The sequence below is a fragment of the Daktulosphaira vitifoliae genome, unplaced genomic scaffold, assembly GCF_025091365.1.
Source record: "Daktulosphaira vitifoliae isolate Bord-2020 unplaced genomic scaffold, ASM2509136v1 Scaffold_2, whole genome shotgun sequence".
NCBI lineage: Eukaryota > Metazoa > Arthropoda > Insecta > Hemiptera > Phylloxeridae > Daktulosphaira > Daktulosphaira vitifoliae.
In genome coordinates this window covers 45,927,293-45,954,817 of record NW_026099573.1, presented here as the reverse complement: position 1 = coordinate 45,954,817, position 27,525 = coordinate 45,927,293, and the positions used below count along the sequence as shown (strand labels likewise).

Genomic DNA, 27,525 nt, shown 5'->3' with positions numbered 1-27,525 from the left:
TTGTTATAAAATTTACATTAATTTGAAATTATTGTAAATATTTGAAATAATATTTTTGTCTGTGAATATTAACTAAATGTAAAAACGAATTTTTTTATAATTTGAAGTGTTAACTATTAGTTTGATAGGAGTAAATTATTTGGAAAGATGGACGTACATAGTGAGCTGTATGGCCTGAAAATACATTTAATGATGTATTCTAAAGGATATGTTTGATTATTATGGATAGAAGTAGAATATTTTAATTTTTTTTTATTTATCAAAGAGTGTTATTGGCTCAGCCCTAGTTTCTATTATGTTAAGTTCTGCTGTAGTGGTATTTTTTATCCGTGAAAATATCTCCAAAAATGACAATCGCTAAAAATAGAGTGGTTTTTTTATATATTTTAACTAGGCATATTTATATTTTTTACATATACACTTGTTGTCACAAACATTATTGATAAGGGTATATGTGCTCTAACTTTTTCAATGTTAAATCCACATTAGATCTTTGACTATAATTTTTTTTCATAATACATCCATACATGTGTATAATATTGTTACATATCAATTATTTTAGATACATTGCAAATAAAGATTTTGATCCAAATAAAATTAAATCTGTTTCAAATGCATGTGAAGGATTATGTAAATGGATACGAGCATTAGACACATATGATAAAGTTATAAAGGTTGTTGGACCGAAAAAACAAAAACTTCTTCAAGCAGAAACAGATTATACCATTCAAATGGAAAAACTTAATGAAAAGAGAGCAGAATTGTCAAGTGTTTTAGGAAAACTTCAGATACTTCGTGATGAACTTGCTGAAAAGACCAAGGAAAAAAAGGAATTAGAAAACAATATAGATCTTTGTTCCCAAAAGCTCATAAGAGCAGAACAGCTCATTAACGGTTTAAGTGGAGAAAAAAGTCGCTGGAACCAAACTGCTTTAGAATTACAATTTACATTAGATAACGCTATTGGTGATGTTTTAATATCTTCTGGAGTAGTTGCTTATCTTGGAGCGTTTCCTGTAGACTATAGAATTGTGAGTAGTTCAATGTATAATTCTTAGAAATTTATAATTTATAGAATAGCTCAGAAGCAATAGTCATTAATTTTTCATTATGCATAAATGCATATATGTAGTATAGTACTACATATATGCATAACAATACTTTAAATACCATTTTTTATATTTTCTTAAAACAATTCTTACTTAAAAAATCTTCTGAAGTTTTCATGAAATAAAAATTATTACAGTAGAGGATCTTGGAAAAACAAGAATATTATCATACTCATAAAATCAAAACTGGTTTAATTGGTGTTAAAATCACTGAAAAAGTATAAGGTCAGCTAATTTAAATGTTGTTATGCTACAACCTGACCTCCCTAACATTTCTTTTATTTTATATTGTACCACTACTTCCAACTTTTTTAAACTAAGTATCTAACTAGATTAATGGTCTCACTAAAATTGTAAACGTTAAAGTAGATCAAAATTATGCCTATGTGGTGACCAAATTCCATATATAATTGGCTGAATGATATTTTTGAAATAGTGTTGTCATAACACTCAGACTGCCTCTTGATTTCTGAACTTTAATAAATATTTATTTATTAAATTGTAATCATTTTTATTTTATGAAAAATGTCAGATAACGATTTATCCTTTGTAGCGGATAACTTTATATTCATCATATTTAGCGGTACTCAAATTAAAAATATATATATATATATATATATATAACTGAGTTACTATTTAAACAAAGTAATTTACTACTTACAACTTACCTTGATTATTTCAGCTAGACAAAAATTAACATTAAATTGATTAGCCATGTTAATATGTTAACAGGAATACTTATTATTAATAAAGACTAAAAGTTTTTATGTTTCTTCTGAATCTAAAAAGTTGTCCATTCCAGTTTATTTATCCTAAAAAACAAATACTAATAACTGACTTTAAATGTTAATATTAAAAATAATTTTCCTTCTAGGCAGTAATTCAGAGTTGGAATCATACATGTTTAAATGAAAAAATTCCATGTTCCAACCCTTTTTCATTTATCCAAACGTTGGGAGAACCTGTGCATATACGATCTTGGAAAATTTTTGGTTTACCAGGTGATAATTTTTCAATTGAAAATGGAATTATTTTATACAGTGCTACACGATGGCCTTTAATGATTGATCCACAAGGCCAAGCAAACAATTGGATTAAAAATATGGAAAAGGATAACAACTTGACAGTGATTAAATTATCTAGTACAAATTATATGACTGCCTTACAAATAGCTATTGAACATGGTTTACCAATTTTATTAGAAAATATTCTTGAACAAATTGATGCTACATTTGGTAATTAATCAATTTTATTGTTCTATTGGACATACATCATTGTTAATAAGAATTTTTATAAATATTTATAAATCTATCCTTATAATTATTATTTTTTACTTTTATGAGTTTAAATGATGTTAATGGAAGTTATTTAATTTTAAAATCTAGTAGTTGTTTTAACAAGAATTTTTCTAAAATAGTTTTATTTTTCTGAAAAATGTTTTTACACTTCGTAAACATTTTATAATGAAGAAAATGATATATCTACACGATATTTTTTACTAAACTTGATCTCATGATTCTTAGGAATAAATCTTGTGTACACTTACATACACATCCAATGGTGGTGATTGGTTTAATCGTTTAAGAGCATGTCGTCCAAAATAAATTATATAGAATGATTACTTTTTGATATTCTATTCTCAGAATCTATTGAAACTTTTAAATTTTTGTGAAAAGAACAAATGTTTGGCTCAAAAAGCTACAATGTTATATAGTTAAATAATTTTTACTCCTCCAAAGATAAAAAAAGAACCAAAAAATTCTTAAATTGGAATCACTATTTCAAACTTGAAAATATAATTGAAAAAAAAAAATTTAATAATTTTGTTTTTATATTTTTGTTACTTTTTATTATAAAGTAATTTATATTATAAATAATGAATAATTTCTTAAAGAAATGCACTATTATTAAAAAGCTATTGAATTTAAACAATTATTTTTGTTAAAATATATGTTTTAATAGATTTACTCATTACTAAGTTACTAAGCTTTAATGATTTTTCAATTAGATATATTACTATAATAGAAATTTAATAAAGTAGAACCTGATATAGAATGGGATATCACCCTTCAACTTTCTAATTATGTCGCTATGTGGTAAATACTTTATCAGAAATTTTACATAAAAATTGACATTTTTTTGTTTTTCAAAAGCTGATATGTCAATTTTAAAAATTTTTAAGATATATAATAATAAAAGGTTACTCAAACCTAATATTATTTAAAATTAAAAATATATCTAAAATATTAATTTAACACTAAAAAATATTAAACTCAAACTTATCAAGAGAACAAAATTTAATTAAGAATTTTTAGTTTTTGAAGAAAATTTATATTATTTAAGTCACAAACAGATCATCTCGATAGAATCAACTCTAATAATAATTTTTGATAATAATTCTAAAAATAATATTTGTATTAATAAAAATAATAGTTGTGTACCCAACTAAAAACATCCTTCCCTACATAAATTGTAAAAAATCTCAAAAACTCATATTTGAGATATTTAGGTATAAGTTATATGTATAAATTTAAAATATTTATAAAGTTATAAAATATTATTATAGATCCAGTGCTTTTACAAAACATTTTTGTACAAGGTAATATAGAATATTTAAAGCTTGGTGAAAATCTACTGCAGTATAACCGTTCATTTAGATTTTATATGACTACTAGATTACGAAATCCGCATTACTTACCGGAAATTTCTGTTAAAGTAATACAAACAATTTTCTTGTATTAATATGAAGTTCTATTTGCTGAATAATTTTGAAATTTTACTATGAAATTAAATTGTTTAAGCTCTCAATAATTTCAAAATAATAATATTTTTAGGTTACATTATTAAATTTTATGATAACTCAACAAGGACTCCAAGATCAATTACTTGGAATTGTTGTGGCTAAAGAAAGACCTCAACTAGAAGAAAAGAAAAATGAGTTAATAGTACAAAATGCTCAAAATAAAAAATTGCTAAAAGAAATTGAAAATAAAATACTTTTTGTTCTATCATCATCAGAAGGCAATATCTTAGAAGATGAGTCTGCTATAAAAATACTGTCTTCATCAAAAGTAAATGATTATTTTTTATTTACAAATTTATTAATTTCTATTTACAAATAATAATGTTAATATTTTTATTTAGACATTATCAGCAGACATTCAAGTAAAACAAAAGGCTGCAATTATAACTGAGCAAGAAATTGATCTTGCTCGTAATGTATACATACCAGTATCTCAACACTCTGCAATATTATTCTTTTGTATTTCGGAATTGTCTAATATTGATCCAATGTATCAATACTCACTGGCATGGTTTATAAATTTATATAACCAGGTAAAAGTATTTTGCTGATTCACTTTTTTTTTATCGTAGTATAAACAATTAAAAATAATATTACTATAAAATTATTGTATGTTCTCAGTCAATTGTTAAAAGCCAAAAATCAGATTCTATTAAACAAAGAATAGAATTTTTAAACGAGTATTTTACTTATAATATATATAAAAATATTTGTCAATCATTGTTTGAGAAGGATAAACTGATATTTTCATTTGTTTTAACTATTGGAATTACTAAATCAAAAGTAAATATCTATAATTTAATAATAAATTCATCATTAAATATTTATACAATATTGAATGTGCATTCTTAACACAATACTAATAATTTTGTTTTTAATATTTTAACTTATTGGGGACTCCAGGGCTTAATGTGTACCATTAGTACATATTAAATTCAACTCTACAAAACACATTCAGTTTTAAGTTTTTTTAATAAAACAATAGAGGAAATGTACACCTGGAATCTAATACAGTGGAAATGGGGCATATATGAGATAAACTAATCTCAGATTAGTATATAGTATATGAATATAATAAAATATACATATATATATGTCATTATATTCATACACATAGTTTTACAATAATGGGGTTAATCATTGTACAAAATAATTAACTTTTCTGATTACTTCTCTTCGATTAAGTTAACTACACATCTATCTGTAATTGATAACAATTTTTATAATTCAACTTCAAATTTCTACTACTTTAGGTTGTTATGTTTATAAATTCGTTAAGTTATACATTTAATGTTTAGTATAAGTTAACATTTACATTTCGAACAAACAAATATAACATTTGTTGAAGATAATAATAGTCTTAGAGGGAAAAGGGCTGAACTCGTTTTAATTTTAAACCCCTAAATATAATTAACTAATGAAAATAACTAGTCAATGTACAAACAATTTAAGTTTTTCATCCGTTATAAATAATAATCATTTATAAAGTTTATCCTTATAATAGTATAGTCTATGTGTATTTTCAATAGTATGGAGTTCACATAGAGAATGTTTTTAATGTTGTGAGCTTACAAAATAATGCCTGTCAAATCAGGTGCGTCATTTGGGGGTCAGGGTGTGCGGTTGCACCCTTACTTTTTTAAAAACAGTCTCAATTAGCCTGAAATTTAAAATTAAATATCTTTTTTGCAATTTAACTTTCATTGTAATGTACTTACAATGTAAGTGAATGCAATATGAGGATGGCTAAAGTGAGCGTAGATGATATGGGAGATTGTGTCAAGTGGAAGTTTAGGGTGGCCGACCCCAAGTAGTTGGGATTAAGGCGAGGAAAAAGAAGATATATTATTAAAGTTAACATCTATGGAAAAATTAAAAGAATAATAATTTATTTAAGTAAGTATATTTTTTTATATGGCTTGATGAAATTTCAAAATGGTTTACACGAAATCATCTCGCACCCCCCCCCCAAACTGAAATGACCCCCTATGTCAAATACTTTGTAATATATTTGGACCGTCATGCACCAGGTTTTACAATTAAAATATGACACAGTACCTTATGTTTTGCAATTTGTTTAACACACAAATGCTTTGTCACTCTCATCAGGTGCCTTATTACAACAAGATTCCAGTATGTTTAGAGTATTCTTGCTGACTGGCTAAGGTGTAAAGTTAATCTATAGGGCGGTGGTAAACGCTCTCTCTACTTTCTGACGTATATTTACACCGTCCATTCCATAGTCTTATGACCTGTTCTTACCATCAATACGTTTGATCTACAAAATATAGCAGAAGCCCTGAACCCTTTTCTAACAATCTTAATACAAAAATAGCTCTGACATTCATCTATTAATAAACATGAAGTCTTTTTTTTCATATTTTAGTTCCTACGTTATTCGACGGAATTCATGAGTTACTATTTATTTCGAATTATCTATTAGTGGTTTGGTGTAATTAATTTTTAAACGAAAAAACTATACTCGCTGAGATTATACTAGTCATGTAGGGGATTTTAGTTTCTATTATATTTTCTTTCCTAAAATTATTCGGGGGAATAAGTTTATTGGGTACTACAGTTGAGAATTCAAAACTAGCTGTTTGAATTAAGACAATGGTTGATATATGTTCATCGCTGTTATTTGGTATCTGAATTATGGTGCCGTAAAGCCCCTTTTTTAAATGGTGGTGCAGCAGCAAAGGGATGACATTAAAAAAAATGAATTTGTATTTTTAAACGAATTGATTAGAAGACGCGTAAGAATTTATTAATTATTGATTGAATTTCCAAAAAAAAAAAAAAATAATGTGCAGTGAAAGTTAATTGGTTGATTTAATAACAAAAAAGATCTTGTTTTCAATTTTTTCAGTACACTAAAAATTGAAAAATGAACTGTCTAATTTTACATTTTTCCAATTTTGTCCCGTATTCTCCTATTTGATTAGTAATTGTAGTGAACTTGATACGACTACATTTCTAAATAGGCAAAAAGTAATGAACTGGTGACTTTTTTTTTGACTGGTGGAATAGGACTCAAAAATCCTCATCCAAATCCAGCTCCTGAATGGTTAACTGACAAATCATGGGCTGAAGTCGTTAGAGCATCTCAATTACCAGGGTAATTAAAATTATATTGTACATTACTCGACATTTCTACTACAGACTAATCAAACTATTTTTAAAATGCTATTTTTATATCCAATTTCAAGCCTTCATTGTAAAACTTTTTCTTTATTGTATACATTAAACTAATAAGTTTATTTAAAAAAATATTTAAATTTTTTATTTATGATGATTTATATAGGTTAAATAATTTATTTGAGTCTATAAAACTATCATCAGAAGAATGGAAACAGTGGTATGATTTAGTTAATCCACAAGAATCAATCATACCATATCCATATCAAAATGTAGAAAATTTTGAAAAACTTGTGATTGTTAAATGCTTAAGACCAGACAAAGTAGTTCCTGCTGTTCAGGTAAAGTACTACAATTTTTTCAACTATATCTTTTGCGGTAAATAAGAAGTTGGTATATTGTTTATATTTTAGCATTATATAGCAATTAATTTGGGACAAAAGTATATTGAGCCACCACCATTTGATTTGGCAGACTCGTTTAAAGATTCTAACTGCTGTACACCTTTAATATTTGTGCTATCGGCAGGTGCCGATCCGATGTCTGGTTTAATAAAATTTGCAGAAGATAATGGACTAAGTCGTACAGATTTAATGACAATATCACTTGGCCAAGGACAAGTTAACTTAATTTTTATTCTAATTAACTTTTATGTGTATAAATTTTTTTATTCTTAGGGTCCTATAGCTAAAAATATGATAAAAATTGGAATAGATACAGGACAATGGGTTGTACTACAAAATTGTCATTTAGCTATAAGTTGGATGAAAGAACTAGATCGAATTTGTGACGAAGAAATTACACCAAATAAAACACATGATTTTTTTCGTCTTTGGTTAACTAGTTATCCCTCTAATGATTTTCCAGTTGCAATATTGCAGAACGGTAAATAAAAAAAATGTTTACATTTTAAAATATAAAACTTTTAAATTTTATTAGGAATAAAAATGATTAATGAAGCACCAAAAGGTCTCAAGTCGAATCTTTTACGTTCGTATATATCAGATCCAATAAATGATCCTGATTTTTATGCTGGGTGTAAAAACATTTTTAATTGGAGAATGTTGCTTTTTTCTGTTTGTTTTTTTCATAGTGTTGTACAAGAACGTAGAAATTTTGGACCACTAGGTTGGAACATTCCTTATGAGTTCAACGAGTCTGATTTACGTATTAGTGTTATGCAATTACAAGTAAAAAAAAAAATTCTTTTAACTCAAGATTTTTTTATTTAATATTAAAAATATATTAAATTAAAACTAAAAAAATATTTAATTCAAATTAAATAAGAATTATGTATGTATGTAAAAATAATTTTGGTCTGAGAATTTTCATGTTTTTCAAAACAGTGAACCAGTAACTAAATGTTTAAGTTAACAAAGGTTTTACAAACAGTCACCATGTTATTAACATTTCAAGGACAATTTAAATTTGTTCTATCATATTTTGTTTTTAGCATTATAACTACTAATGAATAATGGTTTATTACTAGTTTCATTTATAGTGTAATAAACAACTATATTTATAAAGAACAAATAACACAATTGATATATAAGAAAACGCAAGCTCTTTTCACTAATATTACATTATAAGACTGACTTATGTCTCCAAGACCACCATACAAGCACTTTCACTAAGAGAGAAGCTCATTCTCGATATGTTGCCAATGTTCTAGTTGGTCAGTGTGACCAGCTGTTATAAGTATTGCTAACATTCGGCCATTTGACAAATTATTGGTGTCCTCATTCATAGAACAGCTTATAAATGTATATACAGAGTGATTGCCTAACTATGTAACGTAATGTTTAAAAATACAAGTGTTATAAACAATATTTTTTTTAATCATTATGGATAATTGATAAGGTATTCTTTATAATGATTAGATGAAATTATTAGAGAAAAATAAGGAGAGGCGCCATGGTGCATGTTGTTTGCTGACGATATAGTGTTAATAGGAGAAAATAGGGAGAAAATTAATCAAAGACTAGAGGTGTGGAGATCAGCTCTTGAAGAAAAGGATTTAAGAATAAGTAGAAGTAAGATAGAGTATATAGAGTACGAGTTTGACAAAGGATAACACGAGGTAATTGAAATGAGGAATTCAGTGACAATAGGCGAGGAATTGATTGGAGAGGTGGAAAGTTTTAAGTATTAAGGGAAATTGTGCAAAAGAGCGGTGGTATTGATGAATATGTAAGACACAGGATTAAGTGCGGGTGGTTGAAGTGGAGAGAAGCGTCTGGTGTCTTATGCGATAAAATAATTCCAATGAGGCTAAAAGATAAATTCTACAAGACTGTAGTGAGACCAGCTATGATGTATGGTTCAGAGTGTTGGGTGGTTGATAAGAAAGTAGAGCAGAGAATGAGTGTAGAAGAGATGAGAATGCTTAGATGGATTAGTGGAGAGACTAGAGAAGATAGGATAAGAAATGAGCATATAAAAGGGAGTATAGTTGTAGCGTCAATCGTGGATAAGATGAGAGAAAATAGACTTAGATGGTGTGGTCATGTTATGAGGAGAGAAGAATCGGAAGTTGTAAGAACAGTTATGAAGAAGAAGATTATTGATGAAGTGAAGAAAATTTTAATTTTTACCACTATCCCTTATGCTTAAAATTAGTATCAACTTCATATTTTTAAATGGCAACCCTATTTTTTTTACACCATTAGAAGATTTAGTTTAATAAAAAAAAAAATATTTTATTTTATTTAATATTAAGCACTCGAACGTTATAGATCGTAAATCGATAAGCGCACTTGTTTTAAGTAATAGACTACCTGCGTTGTCAAAGTAAATCGGTAGCTCTTATCGCTACATAAAATAATACAGGATGCGGCATAACTGTCTCCCATTTTTAAAGCTTAATAAAACAAATGCTATTTGAAATACATATCTTTTATTTGAATGTGTTGAAAGCAACTACTAAACAGTTTTATTTCATGTGGTTTTGAAAATAATTTCGGACAAGTGGTGGCCACCATTATCGTGGCACTGTCGTAAGCGATTTCTGAAATTTTGCATCACTCTGACCAGCATTTCTTGCGGTATTCGCCGAATTTCCAGACGGATGGTGTCCTGCAGTTCTCGTAGAGTCCTTGGATGATATTGGAAGACTTGAACTTTGAGATAACCCCACAGAAAGAAGTCGCAAGGCTTCAAGTCTGGGGAGCGTGCAGGCCATGGAATATCACCTCTCAGGGAGATCAAACATCCGGGGAACATTTCCCTCAAAAGTTGCAATAATGCTCGGAATGTGTGGGCTGTCGCCCCATCCTGTTGAAACCAAGCATTCTGTGCATTAAGGTTTGCAAGATCTGGTACGAAAAAATTTTGAATCATCGCATGTCTGCGTGCAGAACGTGTAGGCGACTGTACCACTGAGCGCCTTACTATCCCGATATTTTCGGGTGTCCGACCTGTCCGTGGACGTCCACCTCCTCTCTTAATAACAGATCCAGTTTCTCTTAAGTTTTTTACCCACAAAATAATTGATTTTCGGTCCGGGACTCGTTGATTACGAGGAATTTGAAATCTGAAACGAAACGCACGTTGCGCACCGATGACGGACTTATTTTCGCGGATGTATACTTCCACGACGAAAGCGCGCTGTGCGTCGGTTCATATGATGGTTCAGACTAAATCCGTTTCAAGATAATACTATTAACCTTGTAATTACACTATCCTAACTTTTCTGCGACGCCGCTGGGTTTTATGAGATCGTATTGAAAATAGGGAGACAGTTATCCGCATCCTGTAATGTAATGTAATGACAGATGACCATTAGAGGACCTTTAAACTTGTTTTGAAGTTTTGATAACTGCCTCGGTGTTGGTTGCTTCATCATAACCACTACCACCCCTATGTCAAACTTAGAAGCTACAGTATGGTGGCGGTCATGGTACTCTTTCATTCTTCCTTGGGATTCTAGTATCTTGTCTTTAGTTTTATATTGTAGTACAGCTGGATCCATCCCTTCTTCCTAGAGTGGAATCTGGGTTAATATAACATGTAATAATGTAACAATTCGTAGGGGTCTTCATAGTTATCTTGTTTATTGACTTATTTCAATCTCATTTGAGATTTTTAATATGTTGATCCTAGTGCTCTTGATCTGAAGCTTGAATGGACAAAATTGGTAAAAATGTATAGTTAATCCGTTCAACTTGACTATTTTCTTTCGCATGACTTGTTGAATTGAGCACATGTTTTATTCCTTCAACCGAACAGAATTTTTATCCCTGTCACTGATCAGAATGTTAGGATAACCCCTATGTCTAATAAATTCCTTAAGTATTTGTAACACTTACCGTGTATCTGTTGTCCTTGTTAGGTGTAGTAACACATACTTCGTCAAATTGTCGACAATTACAAGCAGAAAACGGTTTCCTTTAGTGCTAGTTTTGAATGGCTCTAAATGATCCAAATGAATGGTACTGAACGGGCACATATCTGGAGGGATTGAGCTGTCCTTGGCTTTTACTCAATTTTTTCTTTGTTATCAAGGAATCTATATACATGTTTTTATGCTGTCATGCGTAGTGACACAAACATAGGAACCAGTAGTCCTACATAATTTTAGCCACTGTTCGGTCTGTTGCAAAATGACCATTTTGATCATGAGCTGCAATGGAAAATTATTATTTCCCTCTTCTACATGAAAACCTCGAGTGTTTTTTTTGTCATCTTTAGCTGCCTTTTCCTACACTTTGCATTGCCATCTAGTAGCCATCCATTCAATAGCATGTTTTTGAAGAGTAGAGGTATCACGATGGGAATAGGGACGAGAAAGTTCATTACGGGTCATTAGCTGTTTACTATAGGACCAGAAATGTTGGCAAAAGAGCTCAATAAAATTGAAAAAAGTATTAGGAAGAGGAGTGAGAGCATTAAACCATTGTTTGGCATCACCAGTTATTCACCTCAATTCATATCTTAGAATTGGAAATAATCATTAACTTTAACAAGGAAAGCTTCAGGATGAACAGGTGTCAGATTACCATTAAATTCAGGGATAACATCAGAAAATTTTTCGTAAGGGAGAATATAAGTATTATTTAAAGATAAAGAAGGACGAGGTTCAGCATTAAAATTAGTTTGGGTAGACAGAGAATCTTTAAACAAATTATTGGAAAGAGTGGATTGAAGGGTTGGTTGACTAAGGAAAGTTGAATGGGGTTCAGTATTAAATTGTTTGAGTTGAGGGGAAAAAGTGGTAGAAGACATTTGAGAGTCAAAAGAGAATCTAAGTTTTTTGGGATTTTCAGTTTCAATATGAGGTTTTTGAGATAGAGGAGGCATTACATTAGAATCAGGAATAGATAATTGAAGTTTTTGGACAGAGGACTCAAGGGCAGCTAACCTAGCAGCTTGACCTTCAACTAAGCATATACGTTCCGATTATTTAGACATGTCGGATTTAATTCGACTCGGACATCTGAAATTTTATTGTCTGTGTAAGATTTGCATTCTGCCTTGTTATTTTCAAGTAATTCTAATAATTTAGTATTGATTTCGGTCATGTCTTTTTTAAGATCAGAAAAAGAAGTTTGGCATTGCGTTGGGATTCTTCGAATTGTTTTTTAGAGTCAGCATGGAAATCAATTAAAAGGGAACTAAGGTCAAAATGAGGATCATCATGAGGTGGAGAAGTGGAACGAATAGTAATATTATCCTCGTTGTCAGACATATTAAGTGATAAATTAAAAGTAGGTAATATGGAAGGAGGGGGATAGGAAACACTAGGATTATATTTGTCAGGAACTTAAGTTTGTCTTTTTCCTACACCTCTCATTAAAAATGGCAATAAAAAAAATTACTATAATAAAATTTAAATTTTTAATAGAAAGTTTACTCTATAAAATAATCAACTAAATGAAAATGTATTTAAATGATTCAAAGAAAAAGTTAAGAGAAGAAAAATTAACTAATATTTATAACAGGAAATTAACATAAGATACAAAAGAATTAAATTTAGAAATTAACTAAAAAGAAAATTTGATCAAAAGGATAAGCCAAAAAACAATTTTGACTAATCAAGTATATTAATTATCGTTAAATTATTACAAGGAGATTTAATAAGGAATTTACTAAGTAAGAAATTCAATTACTAAATAAGATAATCAAAATAATGGATAGTATTGACCAAACAATAGTCAAAATAATAAAAGATTAATTCAAAAGAAAAGGATTAATCAAACCAACTAATATTTATATTAAATTTAACTATATAAAAAGTAAATGTACAGGTAAAAGGTAATAATAACGCCTCAAATAACAAAATTGGATTAAATATACAGTTTAACCAGAATAATATATGAATAAATAAAATTTAATCAAATAGTTTAACTTAAAAGGAGTATTAAGAGAAAGAAAGAACAAAAAAAAAATGTATAATAGTTTAACAGCAGGATTAAACAAAAACAATTTAAAAGATAAGGATTTGAACTAACAGAATTTAACTAAAATAAATTTGTTAATCAAAACAACAAACTGGATTAATCAAATAAATGAATAAAAAGATAAAGTTGACAGATGTCAATGTTAATATTTATTTATTTATTTATACTGGCTGAGCTCTTGTGATACAAAATAGTTTTTTAGTTACATTAATATATATATATATATATACAAAAGCAAAACATATAGCAAACATAAAAAGAAAAAAAACATGAACATTTGTAAAATTAGAAGTAGTATACAATATTTGTGGTATGAGTAACTTTTAAATAATATTGAAAGAGGGGTCCTCATTGGCATTTTTCATCAGGCGTCTTATTGGCTTATTAGACACATAATTGGTGTTGCAGAAAGGGATGAAAAATGGTGAATGATGTCTTGACTGTCTTTGAGGAACTTTGAAATTGATTAAATATAAAATAGATGGAGAGTCCACTTTACCATTAAGCAAATTTTCTAAAAACTTAGTACCTAATACATTACGGCGATCAGCTAGTGAATTTAGATTTAGGTGTTGAAAAGTGGGTGCATATTCGTGGTCGGGATGAGGAATTTTTAATACAAAGCCAGCAAACCGCAGAAATCTACGCTGTACTCTTTTAATCAAGTAGGAGTCCGTAGCTGTATGCGGATTCCAGATGATAGATCCATATTCTAAGATTGGGTGGACTAATGCGCAGTAGAGTGTTTTTATCACATCTTTAAGCTTAAAGTCCGATGATACTCTCATAATAAAACCAAGAACTTTAAACGCCTTACAACAAATCATCTCGATATGGGGCTTAGGATCTAAAGAAGTATTAAATTTGAAGCTAAGGTCAAGAATGGTTTCATTAACATGTGTAATTTTGGTATTGCCGTTAAAGTAACAATGTACTATGGGAGATTGAGAGTATGTAAAAGATATGACTTGGCATTTGGAACTATTTAATGATAAACCCAGCACTTCAAACCAGATTTTAAATCGGTTTAAATCGTGCTGAAGATTAATACATTCCTCAGGTGAATTGATTTGCATGAAGAGTTTCATTTCGTCAGCAAAACAAAGCAACTTGCAATTCTCTAAGGTACGGCTGACTCCATTTACAAGATGGGAAAATAAAAGGTGCGATAGATGCCCCCCTTGAGGAACTCCCGATGAGGCCAAAAATAAATTGGATCTAGTGTCATGTACTTTTACCCATTGATATCTATTGAGGAGATATGAGTGAAACCAAGATAAAAGAGGTTCACCGAAACCTATAGTTTTAAGGACTGTAATCAACACGTTATGATTTATGGAGTCGAACGCCTTTTTGAAGTCAGTATATATGACATTAACCTGCGATCGCTGTTGGAATGTCTAAAAACATAATTTGTAAATACAATATTGCAGGTAGTGGTAGAACGTCCCGGAAAAAAGCCATGTTGTTCTTCAAATATTACTTTGTTGACAGAAGTTTGAAGTTTACTTAAAATAATTTTTTCAAAAATTTTAGAGACATGCGATTGTATAGAAATTGGTCTGTAATTTGAAATAACTGAAGGATTGCCAGCTTTAGGAATAGGAGAGATAGAACTGGATTTTAAGATTGATGGGAAAACACCACTATCCAAGGATTTTCTGAATATGAGCCATAATGGGTATGAAATTATATGTCTTAACTGGTAAATGTATTCACCACAAATTCCATCAGGACCGACAGACCAATTACCACGCAAATCTGTAAGATTTTCTAGAACGTCCTCAACACTAAAGATGATATTATTTGGCAAATCAAAGGTCGGTAAACTCAGTTTGTCGGTATCGAGGTCAAAATTATTAGAGGAGTATACTGAGGAAAAATAGGAGGCGAATAATTCGGTCGTTTCTTGTTCGTTGGACGAAATTGCTCCATTATAGGATAATTCTTTAAGAATGTTATTTGAATGGTTGTTGTTATTTACAAATTTCCAAAAATTACGAAGGTTACTTTTAAATGAGGATTCGACGTTTTTGACTTATAAACGGTGTAGTATTTTGGATTCAATTTTGAACTTTGCACGTAAAAATGAAATTTTTTTATAGGTATCTACACTGGACATGATTTGTAATAAAAGTGAGTTTGTTTTTTTATAAATAAAGTATTTTTTAGTTCTTTAGAAAACCAAATAGGAAAAGTAGATTCACGAAAAATACATTTAGGGACGAAATCAATAATAGAACGGTGCAGTGCATCGTACAACACATCCATTGCAGAGTCAACATCATGGTAACATGCCAATCAAACTGACCTATAAAAGAGCAAAAACTAGGAAAATCAGATTTTTTGAAATTAAAAAATTCATGGACACGATTACAACAGAATGGTAATTTAAAACAAGAAGGTGAGGAAATAGTTAAGGCAGGATGGTAAGAATCAAGAGGCACTAGTGGCTCATTAGNAATTTTGCAAAATTATTGCAAAAAACTAAATCTAGAAGAAAACTATGTTTATTAAAAATATTGTTTTTTTGAAAAAAATGATGAGCTATAAAAGTTTCAGGAATACTAGGTGCCCAGAGAGATGAATTATAACTGTAAAGCAAACCAAAATCGTCATTATCCCAAGTAATTTCCGGTAAATTATAATCCCCACAAAAAATGTAGGTATGGTTTGAATATTTTTTAAAAATTGTCTCCAAAGTTTGTGAATGGGTATCATAAATACTAGCACAGGAGTTTGGGGGAATATAAACACTACCAATAATAAATCTATCTGAACCCATTAAAAATTGAACGAAAACTTGCTCAACGTTATTGAAAGGGACAACTAAACGAAACGAGGGAATATCTTTTCTAATGCCAATGAGTACACCGCGCAAATGAGACTAAGTTGAGTACATCTATCGCAACGAAATAAATTATAATTAATCATACCAAGTTCATTATTATGGATACCATTAGTTAACCATGTTTCAGTTAAGACAATAAACAAACAATTATAAGAAGACACATTACATTTAAAATTACTTAATTTAGATCGTAGGCCACGACAATTTTGATAAAATCCATTGACAGGTAAGTTGGTAACTGAGTTTGTTATGCTTGAGTTGCTTGTGGACGACTTACTCCGTTTTTTGGAAGCGACTTTGAAACTTTCGGTTCACAATTGACGAAGATAATTTTCAAATTTGATTCGCCATTACGAATTCATAAATCAAGTTCGTCGTGACAGGAACGTAGGGTTTGTCGTTGCTTATGAGTTTTATCACGTACAAAACGGAGTTACCAAAGGAGTGTTTTGAGCCTTCAATTCAAAAAGAAGACGCGTTACGGTCTCTTTGGTATCAAATAATTTTGATAGGACGATTGGTTCCAGGGCGGGGTTTACCAAGCCGAATTATTTTAGACTTTGCAGGGATCTCCAAACCAATAAGTTGTAGAAAATTACAAATAGACTGCCTATCATTAGTAACTCCTTCGCTAATATTAGCAGACGAAGATTCTGGTACATCATATACAATAATATTAGATGAACATCTTTCACGCTCAAACAACTCGTGCAAGACTGATCCAATAATAGTAGATAACGATTCATGAGTTTCAAGATTGCTTACTCTATTATTTAATGTCTCGATTTCTTTATTTAGCCTAACATTTTCAATTTTAAGTTGAGTAATTTGAGCAAGAGCACTTTTAAAGTCGTTTCTAAGACCCTCTATTAGCTTATCATGGCGATCAGCTATTTCTTTATTAGCTAATAAAATTTCAGATTTAACTGTTTTCATGGTTAAAATTATATCGGCATTGGATATAAATTTCGAACTCAACGCACTCTTTGTAGAACTAGTAGATCGACTGGGGTCATTTTTTTAAGAAGGAATGGGTGAATCCGAATTACCAGACATCACAAAAATTAGATGGAAATTGATTTATATGCGCACCTTGGAGAATCGAAATAATTAGATTACTTAACTTTATGTACAAGCGTTTAAGTCTCCTTAAATATTGACAAGCACTAAACTAAAACTGCTGTTTCTATTCTTGATGATATAACAATATAACAAGGGTCTGTGTTAAAACAGCAAATACCAAGTAAAAATATGTTGACAAGCAACTAAGTAACTATAAGAGTTAAGAGGAGTGTTTATAAGAACCGTGGATAGCACTAATATATAAATATAAGGATATCAAATAATATAGGTTATGGTCTTAGGTGGGTCACACTCGGAGCTGTACCTCATGTACATTTTCAATCAACAACAATATTCCATAGAAACAAAAATATATAATCAGAGTAAAAGGGAAAGTGAAGGGAGGGGTGGTGTCATGAGGGCCTCAAATCCGCGAAACGCATGGGTTATGGTTAGTTGGCATGTCACCGCCCAGACGATGTTTCGGTGAAGTAGCGTACTCCAACCCCTGGGACGTTACCATGCCACCATAACCACACACGGGGAAATGAGTCTCATGACGGGAGAGGGAAGTGTGAGGAGTCAAAGTTAAAACTGAAATAACAAGTAGTATTAATACATCATTACAAAGTTCTAACACTATTTAAACATGGTCATGTAAAATAAAAAAAAAATATAAGAATGGAGATTTAATAGGGAGAATGAAGAAAGAGAGATATTTTAAACAAGAATAATGGCTAAACAAAAGTAAAATATAGAGAAGTTTTTCAATATTGAAAATAAGGACTGGGGGAAGTGGGCATACTAGTGTCACTAACCACCAATTATTAGTGATAGCAGACAAGTTACTATATTGAAAATCAATTAAGTTTTCACAATGTTACTCCACTACTGTTGTTTAAAAGAGGGACATGATCATAAACACAATGTTATACATAAAAAGGGGAAGGGAGAAGAAAGTTAACCCATAAAAAAAGAAAGAAAATTAAGTAAAGTATTAAAGATCACTTTAAATTCAACTTATAACTAGTATGTACATAGATAGGGCAAGTAAATAAACAAAACAATTATAAAGTAAAGGTTACTTGGGCATCATTAATGATAGTACCAAACAAAAGATCTGTCAACTGATCCAACAACCGTTCACCAATCCATCAAACACTGTACCGTACAACATATGCTAAAAAAAATTGATAAGATTAACAAACATAATTTAATGGGGGAACACAAAATTAAAAATGGTATATATTACCTGTATAGACATTACAACAGTAGGGTTTGCACAGGGAAATAAAGGAGTAGGGAGTCAAAGGTATATATTTCATTTTTTTTTTAACTTCGATGCAAAGCTGAGAAGGTATTAATTTTACCATGATGTGTTTTTTTTTTGTGTCTGTCACTACTTTTTCTCAGCGCTCACTGGACCGATTTCTTTCAAAAATATGTCAAAAGATCACAAATCGTATCTAGTTGAAGACATTAACCTTAAAAGTTAAACAATTTTCCTTTGTTCCCCCCAAATGGGGGAAATCTCCAAAAAAATTACAAATTTATAATTCGGTAAATTTTGTCATTTTTTTTCACTTTTTTTTCTTAAAACTTCCATAAATTTTTCAAAAATCAACAAATCAACATTTTTTTTTACTAAAACCTTAGATATTTCCTTTTCATTTGATATAAATTTTTTGAAAGTTTAACACTTAACCTGCTCACCAAATTAAAGCTTATTTTATGTACTGTAAATTGAAAAAAAAAAATTTGTCCCGACACTAACTTCTACATGCAAACGGCTGCCGTAGTTAAAAAAACGCTATTTTTGTGTTAAATTTTTCAATTTTCAACTTAAAAATGCTATAACTTTTCGAAAAATGTAATTATTAGCACAAATTTTTTTTTCTAAATACATTATAAGTACATTTTTCATTTGACATACTTTTTATTAAAATTGAACAATTTCCCCATATAGAGGGGGCGTTCAAAATTTGAAACATTGTATAAAACATAGAACTTTTGAAAATGTTCCGGAAATACTGCGTCCTTTAAACATATATCAAATCAAAGGTTATGTTATATACTATAAAATGAAAAAAAAAAATTTGTCCCGACGACCTATCTTCTATGTGAAAATGGCTGTCGAAAATTAAAAAAAAATGTAATATTTGCGATAAACCCAACCCAACCTTTTATCGGGATGTTTTTTGTACTTAAAACTGCCATAACTTTTTCAAAAATGAACAAATAAAAATAATACTTTTTTTGTATTGAAACCTTAGATATTTCCCTTTCATTTGATATAATTTTTTTTGAAAATCTAACACTTATTCTGCTCACTGGGAGGATTTAAAATAGTAACTTTTTTACAAAATATAACTTTTTCAACTTAATTTTTGAAAATGTTCCGGAAACACTGCGTCCTTTAAACATATATCAAATTAAAGCTTATTTTATGTACTATAAAATGAAAAAAAAAAATTTGTCCCGACACCTTATCTTCTATGTGCAAATGGCTGTCGAAATTATAAAAAAAATGTAATATTTGCGATAAAAATCACCTTTTATAACGATGTTTTTTGTACTTAAAACTGCCATAACTTTTTCAAATATTAACTAATCAAAATAATATTTCTTTATATTGAAACCTTAGGTAATTTTCTTTCATTTGATATCATTTTTTTTTGAAAATCTAACACTTATTCTGCTCACAGGGGGGATTTAAAATAGCAACTTTTTTACAAAAACTAACTTTTTCAACTTAATTTTTGAAAATGTTCCGGAAACACTGCGTCCTTTAAACATATATCAAATTAAAGCTTATTTTATGTACTATAAAATAAAAAAAAAAATTTGTCCCGACGACCTTTCTTCTATGCGCAAATGGCTACCATATTCAAAAATATGCTATTTTAACAATTTTTTTTTTTTTAAATTAAACACTATCTACAGATTTGCATCGAAGCGTTTTTTATGATAGTGATTTTAATCACTGTCAGATATCATCTATACTGAACCCACCTATGCCACGACCCCACTGTGCTGGGTTTTTTAAAGTCGAAAAAGTAACTTTTAAATTTGATTTAGCTTAAATAGCTAATTTTAACATGCGACGAAAGCGACGAACAGTTGCCGAATCCGTCTGTACCAATTAATATTTTGTATTTTTTTTGAGATAGAATAAAATTTTTAAATAATTTGATATTTATCTCATTTAGATGCAATAACTTCAATAAATATAAAGGATCTTATCACTATAGTCTCCCCTCGTGAGAAGAAATTGATATTCATGTTAATATTATTTTACTATGTGGTTCTTTTTCTGGCTACGATTTATTTTNTTTACTATGTGGTTCTTTTTGTGTCTACGATTCATTTTGCCAACCCTCACTAGACCTACTTTTTTCAACGATACGTCAAATGATTACAATTCGTATTTAGTTTAAGTTATTACTATTAGTTTAAGTTATTACTCTTAAAAATCAAAAAAATATTCCTTATTCAAATAAAAAGTAGCTTAACTAGATTTGTCCANGGCTTAACCAGCTTTTTCCATACAAACAATTAAAATAATTAATTTCTAATATTCTTAAAGTATTTATTTTCGAATTAGATTTCATATGATAAAAGTATTCAACTACAAGAGTAAATAATTTTACTTTGTAATTTATTAATTTTTAAATCTATTTCTGTGTGCTACTACCAGTCTATAATATTCCAATTTTTTTTGTAACATGTTGTTATATAAATCATAAATTTAAAAAAAAAGTGATTTTTAGTGTCACCTGAATTTAACGCTGGATTTATACAATTATAATCAAATATTATAATATGCTCAATTGAGTAAATCTTTTTAACAACTTTTTTTTATTGGTTCTTTTAGTTAAAGTAAATCAAAATTAATTAAGTTCTAAATATTTCTATTGTAGAATCTTTTTACACACCAATAGTTAATTAGAAATGATTACTATGATTTCTATTTAAGTAATCTATTACGATAAAAATGTAAAAAAAATCGAACTTTTCTGAAAAATGTACTGTAAATAGTAATTATAAAATTTCCTAATTGCATATTAATCTTAATAATTTCATATTTTTCTATTTAATAATGTCAATTTCAAATTTGCAAGTTGAGCTAAAAGTTATGGTAATAACATAATTTTTTTTTTTTATTAAAACTTTCACTTTGAAGGACAAAAAAAAGTAGGTTCAAAATGATTACNTATTAAAACTTTCACTTTGAAGGACAAAAAAAAGTAGGTTCAAAATGATTACTTTTAACATATTAAAAATCAAAATCAATAATAATTTGAAAACAATTAATTTTAAAAATTATATACTATAATACTAAAAGAATTACTAATCTGGGTATAATTAAGAAAATAGAAGTTGATGTTGCTTTTGTAATTAATTAATAAAAAAAAAATTTCGGACTTTATTTTATCTTCAGGGTGAAAATGACGACCGAATGCTATTTTTGTGTGAAAATTTTCGATTTTGTATTTTACATTTTTAACTTTATTATGCTATAACTTATTGAAAAGTGTATTGATCAATATAATTTTTTTATGGGAAATACTATTTTTTAATATTCCTTCTTTCATTCGACATACTTTATCTTAATCAGGATATTAATAAGGAACTAGCAATTTATGAAGCTTTTGGAATAATCTATCAATTTCTTAGAATTAAACACTATCTACAGATTTGCATTGAAGCGTTTCTTATGATAGTGATTTTAATCACAGTCAGATTAAATTTATACTGGACCCAACTATGCAACGTCCCCACTGTGCCGAGTTTTTTAATTTTTTAGCCAAAATTCAATTTTTTTTTATATATTATACATGTTTTTTATTTTTTTTTTTTAAATAAAATTTAGGGGAAGGCCCTGTCACGGTCGCCATGTGTAAGTTTTCATCCAAAACAGAGGTCCTACTATTTACCCACTGCCCAGGGGGAACACTGGACAGTGACCTAAGTGCCGCGCCAAGCAAGATAGTATTTGTTGACGGAGCTACTAGGTTTTGATAAAAAAAAAAAACAAATGTTAATAAAAAAGAGAAAGACAATGTATAATATAATATTTTTTCTCTTTAATTATTGAAAATTTATATGTATCATTTTAAATATATAATGTATATTCATAAGAAAAGAATAAAAAAACAAAAAAGAAGAAAAAGAGGTGCTATATACATCACATTAATAAAGGAGGTAGAGTAGTGGGGTTTCATGTTGTACTTGTTGTTGTTGATTGTTTTGAGGAGTGACGGCCCACCACCGGCCATAGTTGTGCCTCACATCACCATCATCATTGGCATCTCAACGTTTTATTTAAAAAAAATACAGCCTAGTTGACACCACGTGTAGACGGCAGGTCGACTCGACGTTTATTTTAATAAAAAAAAAAACAGAGGACAAAAAAATAAATGTACAAAAAAAAACGTGTTTTTCACAACAAAAATATACAGAAAACACAACTTGTCGCCTCGGTAGTATGGTTGAGAAAAAAAATCCCGTCGTCACGGCATTTGTAGTGACCGGTGATTGTGACGTCTGGTGGTGGTGGTGCCAACTTTTAACACGTTCATTGGGGGGAAATACAACAATTGGTACAGGTGCACAGTGTACGGTCAACTGATGACGATAGGATGACGGACATCAGACCGGTTGACTAGTGGAGGTTATCACATACACAACTATTAAAATACTTTACACCTACTGCACACACCTCTAATTGATAAGATTTATTGAAAAAAACTAGTCAAATTCTGCAACATTACAGAATATAATAATGTATAAATTGTTGTAAATAATTTATAGATCGTAATATTTTAATCTAACTCACAATCATCAGGCAAACTTTCTTCTGTGTTCTCGCTTGTAGAACAGAATTCCACAGTTTTAACTAAAACTTAAACATAAATTGCTTATGACTTAACAATACTATACTATTCACTGTCTATTTGTAACTCAAAATACTTACTAGTTAATTTTAATTCATCTTTATTAAATTTTCTTTTTTCTCAAATTCTTTTAGTTTTTTAAATTGCTAAAATTCTTTTTTTTTGGTAAGTTACATTAACGCCAATAAGTGATTGTGGACGACCCTTTTGTCTTTGACTTATTAAAAACTACTTGTCTATATCAATAGTCATTATGTCTAATGCATCTGCATGAGCAAGATCAAATAGCTCATAAAAAAATTGTACAAATTTATTTTCTTTATCTATCTGAGTATTTGTACGCCGACTTAAATTCCTTTAATTTTGGTAAACAATTACGAACTTCTTTAGTAGGTATTTGAGCTTTTTGTCAGAATGTCAATGTTTAGTCGATCACTAAATGCGCTCTATCGCGAACACTCAAGTTAACTTTTCGAATATTAAAAAAAAAATACTGATAAAACTTGTTAATTTGATGGCAATTTACATCCAACATGTAAACTATTACCAATTAAATAAATACTTTTTCGTAAATTTCTTATAGTCTCCATTTTTAAATAAAAAAGTAATAATTAAGTTTAAAAATCACAAAATACACAGACTACAGATTATCTCGATAAAACCTCAATGTTAAACGTTAACGTTTATTATTGATGTAAAGATATGAACTAAAATTCTGTAGTTTATGATATTGGAAGTAATCAACATTGTTAATAATATTAGGTATTTTTAAGTAGGTAATGTCCATTCATTACTTAAACTGTCCATAATATTTCGATAATATTTATACCTTGTAGAAATAAACAAACAAAAATAATCTATTATTTTGTCAATATAAACGTATGATACTATAATAAAAAACTTTAAAAATGAGTTTTTGTTATTTTTTGATCGAATTTTTATGGAAAAAGTATTAAAGACAAATATTATTGAAAATTTAATTCAAAATATATATCATAAGATATATTTTCTTATCATTAATACTAGAGCTCCCTATTTCACGTGCACACGAATACTCACGTATTCAAGTATGCACATATTTTAGTGTTTTAATATATATTTTATTATTAGCCATACAATTTACCTTTAAAGATATACAAAATCAATAAAAAATTTAACAAAAGCATTTGGTACATTCATAACGACGATTTTCAAACAAATTAAAGTAATTACTTTTGTTATAACTTCCGAAATAATGAGTTAAATGTTTTATTAGTTAAATGTTGCCATTAAAAATAAATAACATTTGCAAGTTACAATGATATATAACATATAATGGGTGAATTAAAAATAACTTGATTATTAATAAATTAAGAACTATATAAAATTAAGAAATACTAAAAATAATTTAATAAATAAATAATATAATTATTATTTTAAGTGTAATCGAGTGGTGAATATTAAAGAAATTATCCTGTTTATAGTAACTTTATAATTTCTCTCTGAAAATTTCAATATAAAATATTAAATATCACTTTCATACTAAATTTAATTTCTATAATATGTATTTATTCCTGTAATATATTAATAAATCATAAAACTTGTAATCAAGTTGGGTTTTAGATTTTATGTTGCTTTTAGAATAATTCAAAAATAATTACTAAAAATTAACTATTTTCACATTTGCTTCGAGACGTTTTGTATAATAGTGATTTTAATCAGTTATTATCTATACTTATCTCTCAACTATGCAGCATCCTCACTGTGTTTTTTTTTATTGGGTGTTTTGAAACGTTTACTTTTGTCATTTTTCTCAATTAGTGAACATTGCAAAATATGAAATTTATTTTAAAAATATTTTCGGTGCAATTTATAATTGCCCATATAAAGAAAATGAGTGATTTACCATAAATCAGTTACCTATATGATTTCTATATTATGACTTTACTAAATTGTAAAATTCAAATTTTTATAAAAAAAAACCAAAATATTGAATATTAATTTTAAAAAATAATATTATAAAGTATTTCATGTTATCATCTTTGTTCCATTCTTAAAGATAGTATTTCCAAGTATAAAAAAAAATTTGGTTTTTAATTATTTTAAACTTTTGATATTATTCTAAAGTGGGATTTTGAATAACTCTTTATCAATTATTTCTATTTTATTATATTTAATTTTTATTTTATTTTACTAAGATGTTTTTGAACGATTACGAAGAAATTCCATTTTCTGCACTTCTTTATTTGACGGGTGAATGCAATTATGGTGGTCGAGTTACTGACGATAAAGATAGGCGCTTATTAAATTCATTGCTATCAATTTTTTATAATTCAAAAGTAGTTACTGATGAATCGTGAGTAAAATTTTATATGATTATAGAAAAATGTATATATCCTTTTTCAAAAAAACTGTTAAATTTTAAGTTCTATAATTGTATTATTATATATTTTTTCATATTAAATTTAAAAGGAATTTTTTTTAGATACACATTTTCACATAGTGGAATTTATCACATACCTACAGATACTACTTACGAAGGTTGTTTAAACTATATAAAGTCTTTGCCTTTAAACTCTCAACCGGAAATTTTTGGACTGCATGAAAATGCTAATATAATAAAAAACAATAATGAAACAAATATGGTATAAAATATAATTAAATATAAATTTATTTTATTTTATTCGTTGTATTTTTAAAAATATTGTAGCTATTAAACGGAACTATTTTAACACAATCTCAAATAAGAGCAAGGAGCAGTGACACTAATAGAGACAAAGAAATTATAGAATTAGCCAGTTCTATTGCACAAAGTTTACCTAATTTGTTTGATGTAGCTGCAGCTGTAAAGAAATATCCAACAAAATATGAACAGTCAATGAACACAGTTATTCGCCAAGTACATTTTGCTATTATTGTTGTACTTATTATCATTCTAAAAGATAATTTATTTACATTATAAAGGAATTAATAAGATTTAATAAACTTCTAACCATCATAAAAAAATCATTGATTGAAATTCAAAGAGCAATAAAAGGAATTGTTGTTATGTCTGTTGATTTGGAAGAACTTAATACAAGTTTAATCATTGGGCGAGTTCCAGCAAGTTGGCTGGTTAAATCATACCCATCATTAAAACCATTAGGAGGTTATATAATTGATTTATTAAATAGGTATGTAAACTATTTCACTCTAAAAAATTTAACCTATATGTAAAAGTAATCTACTAATAATGAAATTGGTATAAGAACTACCATCCATCCAGAGTTGGCGACCATAGCTTATTTTTACCAATACTTTAAAGTTTTGTAGCTAAATAAAAAATGTATCTACAAATAATAAGTTGAATCTTTCCAATTTTTTTTTTTACATGAACTTTCATGAAATAAAAAAAAACTTTTGAATCCTTTCTTGAACTCTCAAAATGACTAAAATAATCGCATGTTAAAAAATCAATTTTCATTTTTTTTATAATTGAAAAACATTTAAGAAAATTGTAAAAAAAAAGTATAATTATATATGATTTGAAAAAAAATATGTATTTAAATATATAATATATACAGCAGTTACTCGCGAGCAGTCGTACAGTACACACCAGTGTTAACATAATTCGTATAATGTGCCCACAGCATTCTTATATTAGAACCGATTTTTCTCGAATTTTTACGTAAATAATCAGTATTCGAACACGCGTTGTGCGCGTAAAGTTATTACTTTAATAAATTACAAATTATAGTCTTAATCTAATATAAGTGCAATTCTCAATTAGTTTAATAATCTACAAAAAGACCGGCTCCAGGCACCGCGCGCTCGGTGACCTTTGGAACCTAAGATAAGATAGTGGCACCATGCCTAACAACCCGATAAGCAACAAACACGTTACTACAAATAACACACAGAACGGTTCTAACGATAACGATTCTCCTTTACATATTACTATAACGAAAAATAATAACAATGAATCAGCCGAACCGGAATGGATAATCAAAACAGGTAAACGCCCTTCATCTCCAGGTATGTCACCGAAATCTAAAGGTAATAAAAATGAAAAAAGTAAATACACATTCTCCACTCCAAACCGTTATGACGTACTAAGCGAAGCCAATGAAATCGGTGACGATAATTCCCAAATGCATACCGATATTGTCCCTCAACCAGCTACACCACCTCCGATTTTCATCACCACACCGATAGATTACTTAAAATTCTGCGCCCAAATTAAAACAACAATTGGTAACGAAGAGTTTTTATGCAAAACCACTACCAAAAACCTCAAGTTATCATTAAG

General features: G+C 28.7%; 1 protein-coding gene across 4 annotated transcripts in view; it reads left to right on the top strand.

Annotated features, from left to right (window-relative positions):
* Nucleotides 1-27,525, top strand: part of LOC126899129 (dynein axonemal heavy chain 3) — a 236,275-nt gene that overhangs the window by 183,865 nt on the left and 24,885 nt on the right. For all 4 annotated transcript variants that reach the window (XR_007702488.1, XM_050673685.1, XM_050673684.1 and 1 more), the window contains 15 exons: nt 563-1,031; nt 1,984-2,344; nt 3,676-3,824; nt 3,944-4,180; nt 4,254-4,445; nt 4,534-4,695; nt 6,897-7,030; nt 7,217-7,391; nt 7,464-7,670; nt 7,728-7,935; nt 7,990-8,240; nt 25,436-25,593; nt 25,723-25,882; nt 25,948-26,136; nt 26,202-26,410. Coding sequence is in view for 3 of the 4 variants with exons in the window: in XM_050673685.1 (XP_050529642.1) it covers nt 563-1,031; nt 1,984-2,344; nt 3,676-3,824; nt 3,944-4,180; nt 4,254-4,445; nt 4,534-4,695; nt 6,897-7,030; nt 7,217-7,391; nt 7,464-7,670; nt 7,728-7,935; nt 7,990-8,240; nt 25,436-25,593; nt 25,723-25,882; nt 25,948-26,136; nt 26,202-26,410 (3,261 nt within the window). In the remaining variant the exon portion in view is untranslated. The remainder of the gene's footprint in view (nt 1-562; nt 1,032-1,983; nt 2,345-3,675; nt 3,825-3,943; nt 4,181-4,253; nt 4,446-4,533; nt 4,696-6,896; nt 7,031-7,216; nt 7,392-7,463; nt 7,671-7,727; nt 7,936-7,989; nt 8,241-25,435; nt 25,594-25,722; nt 25,883-25,947; nt 26,137-26,201; nt 26,411-27,525) is intronic.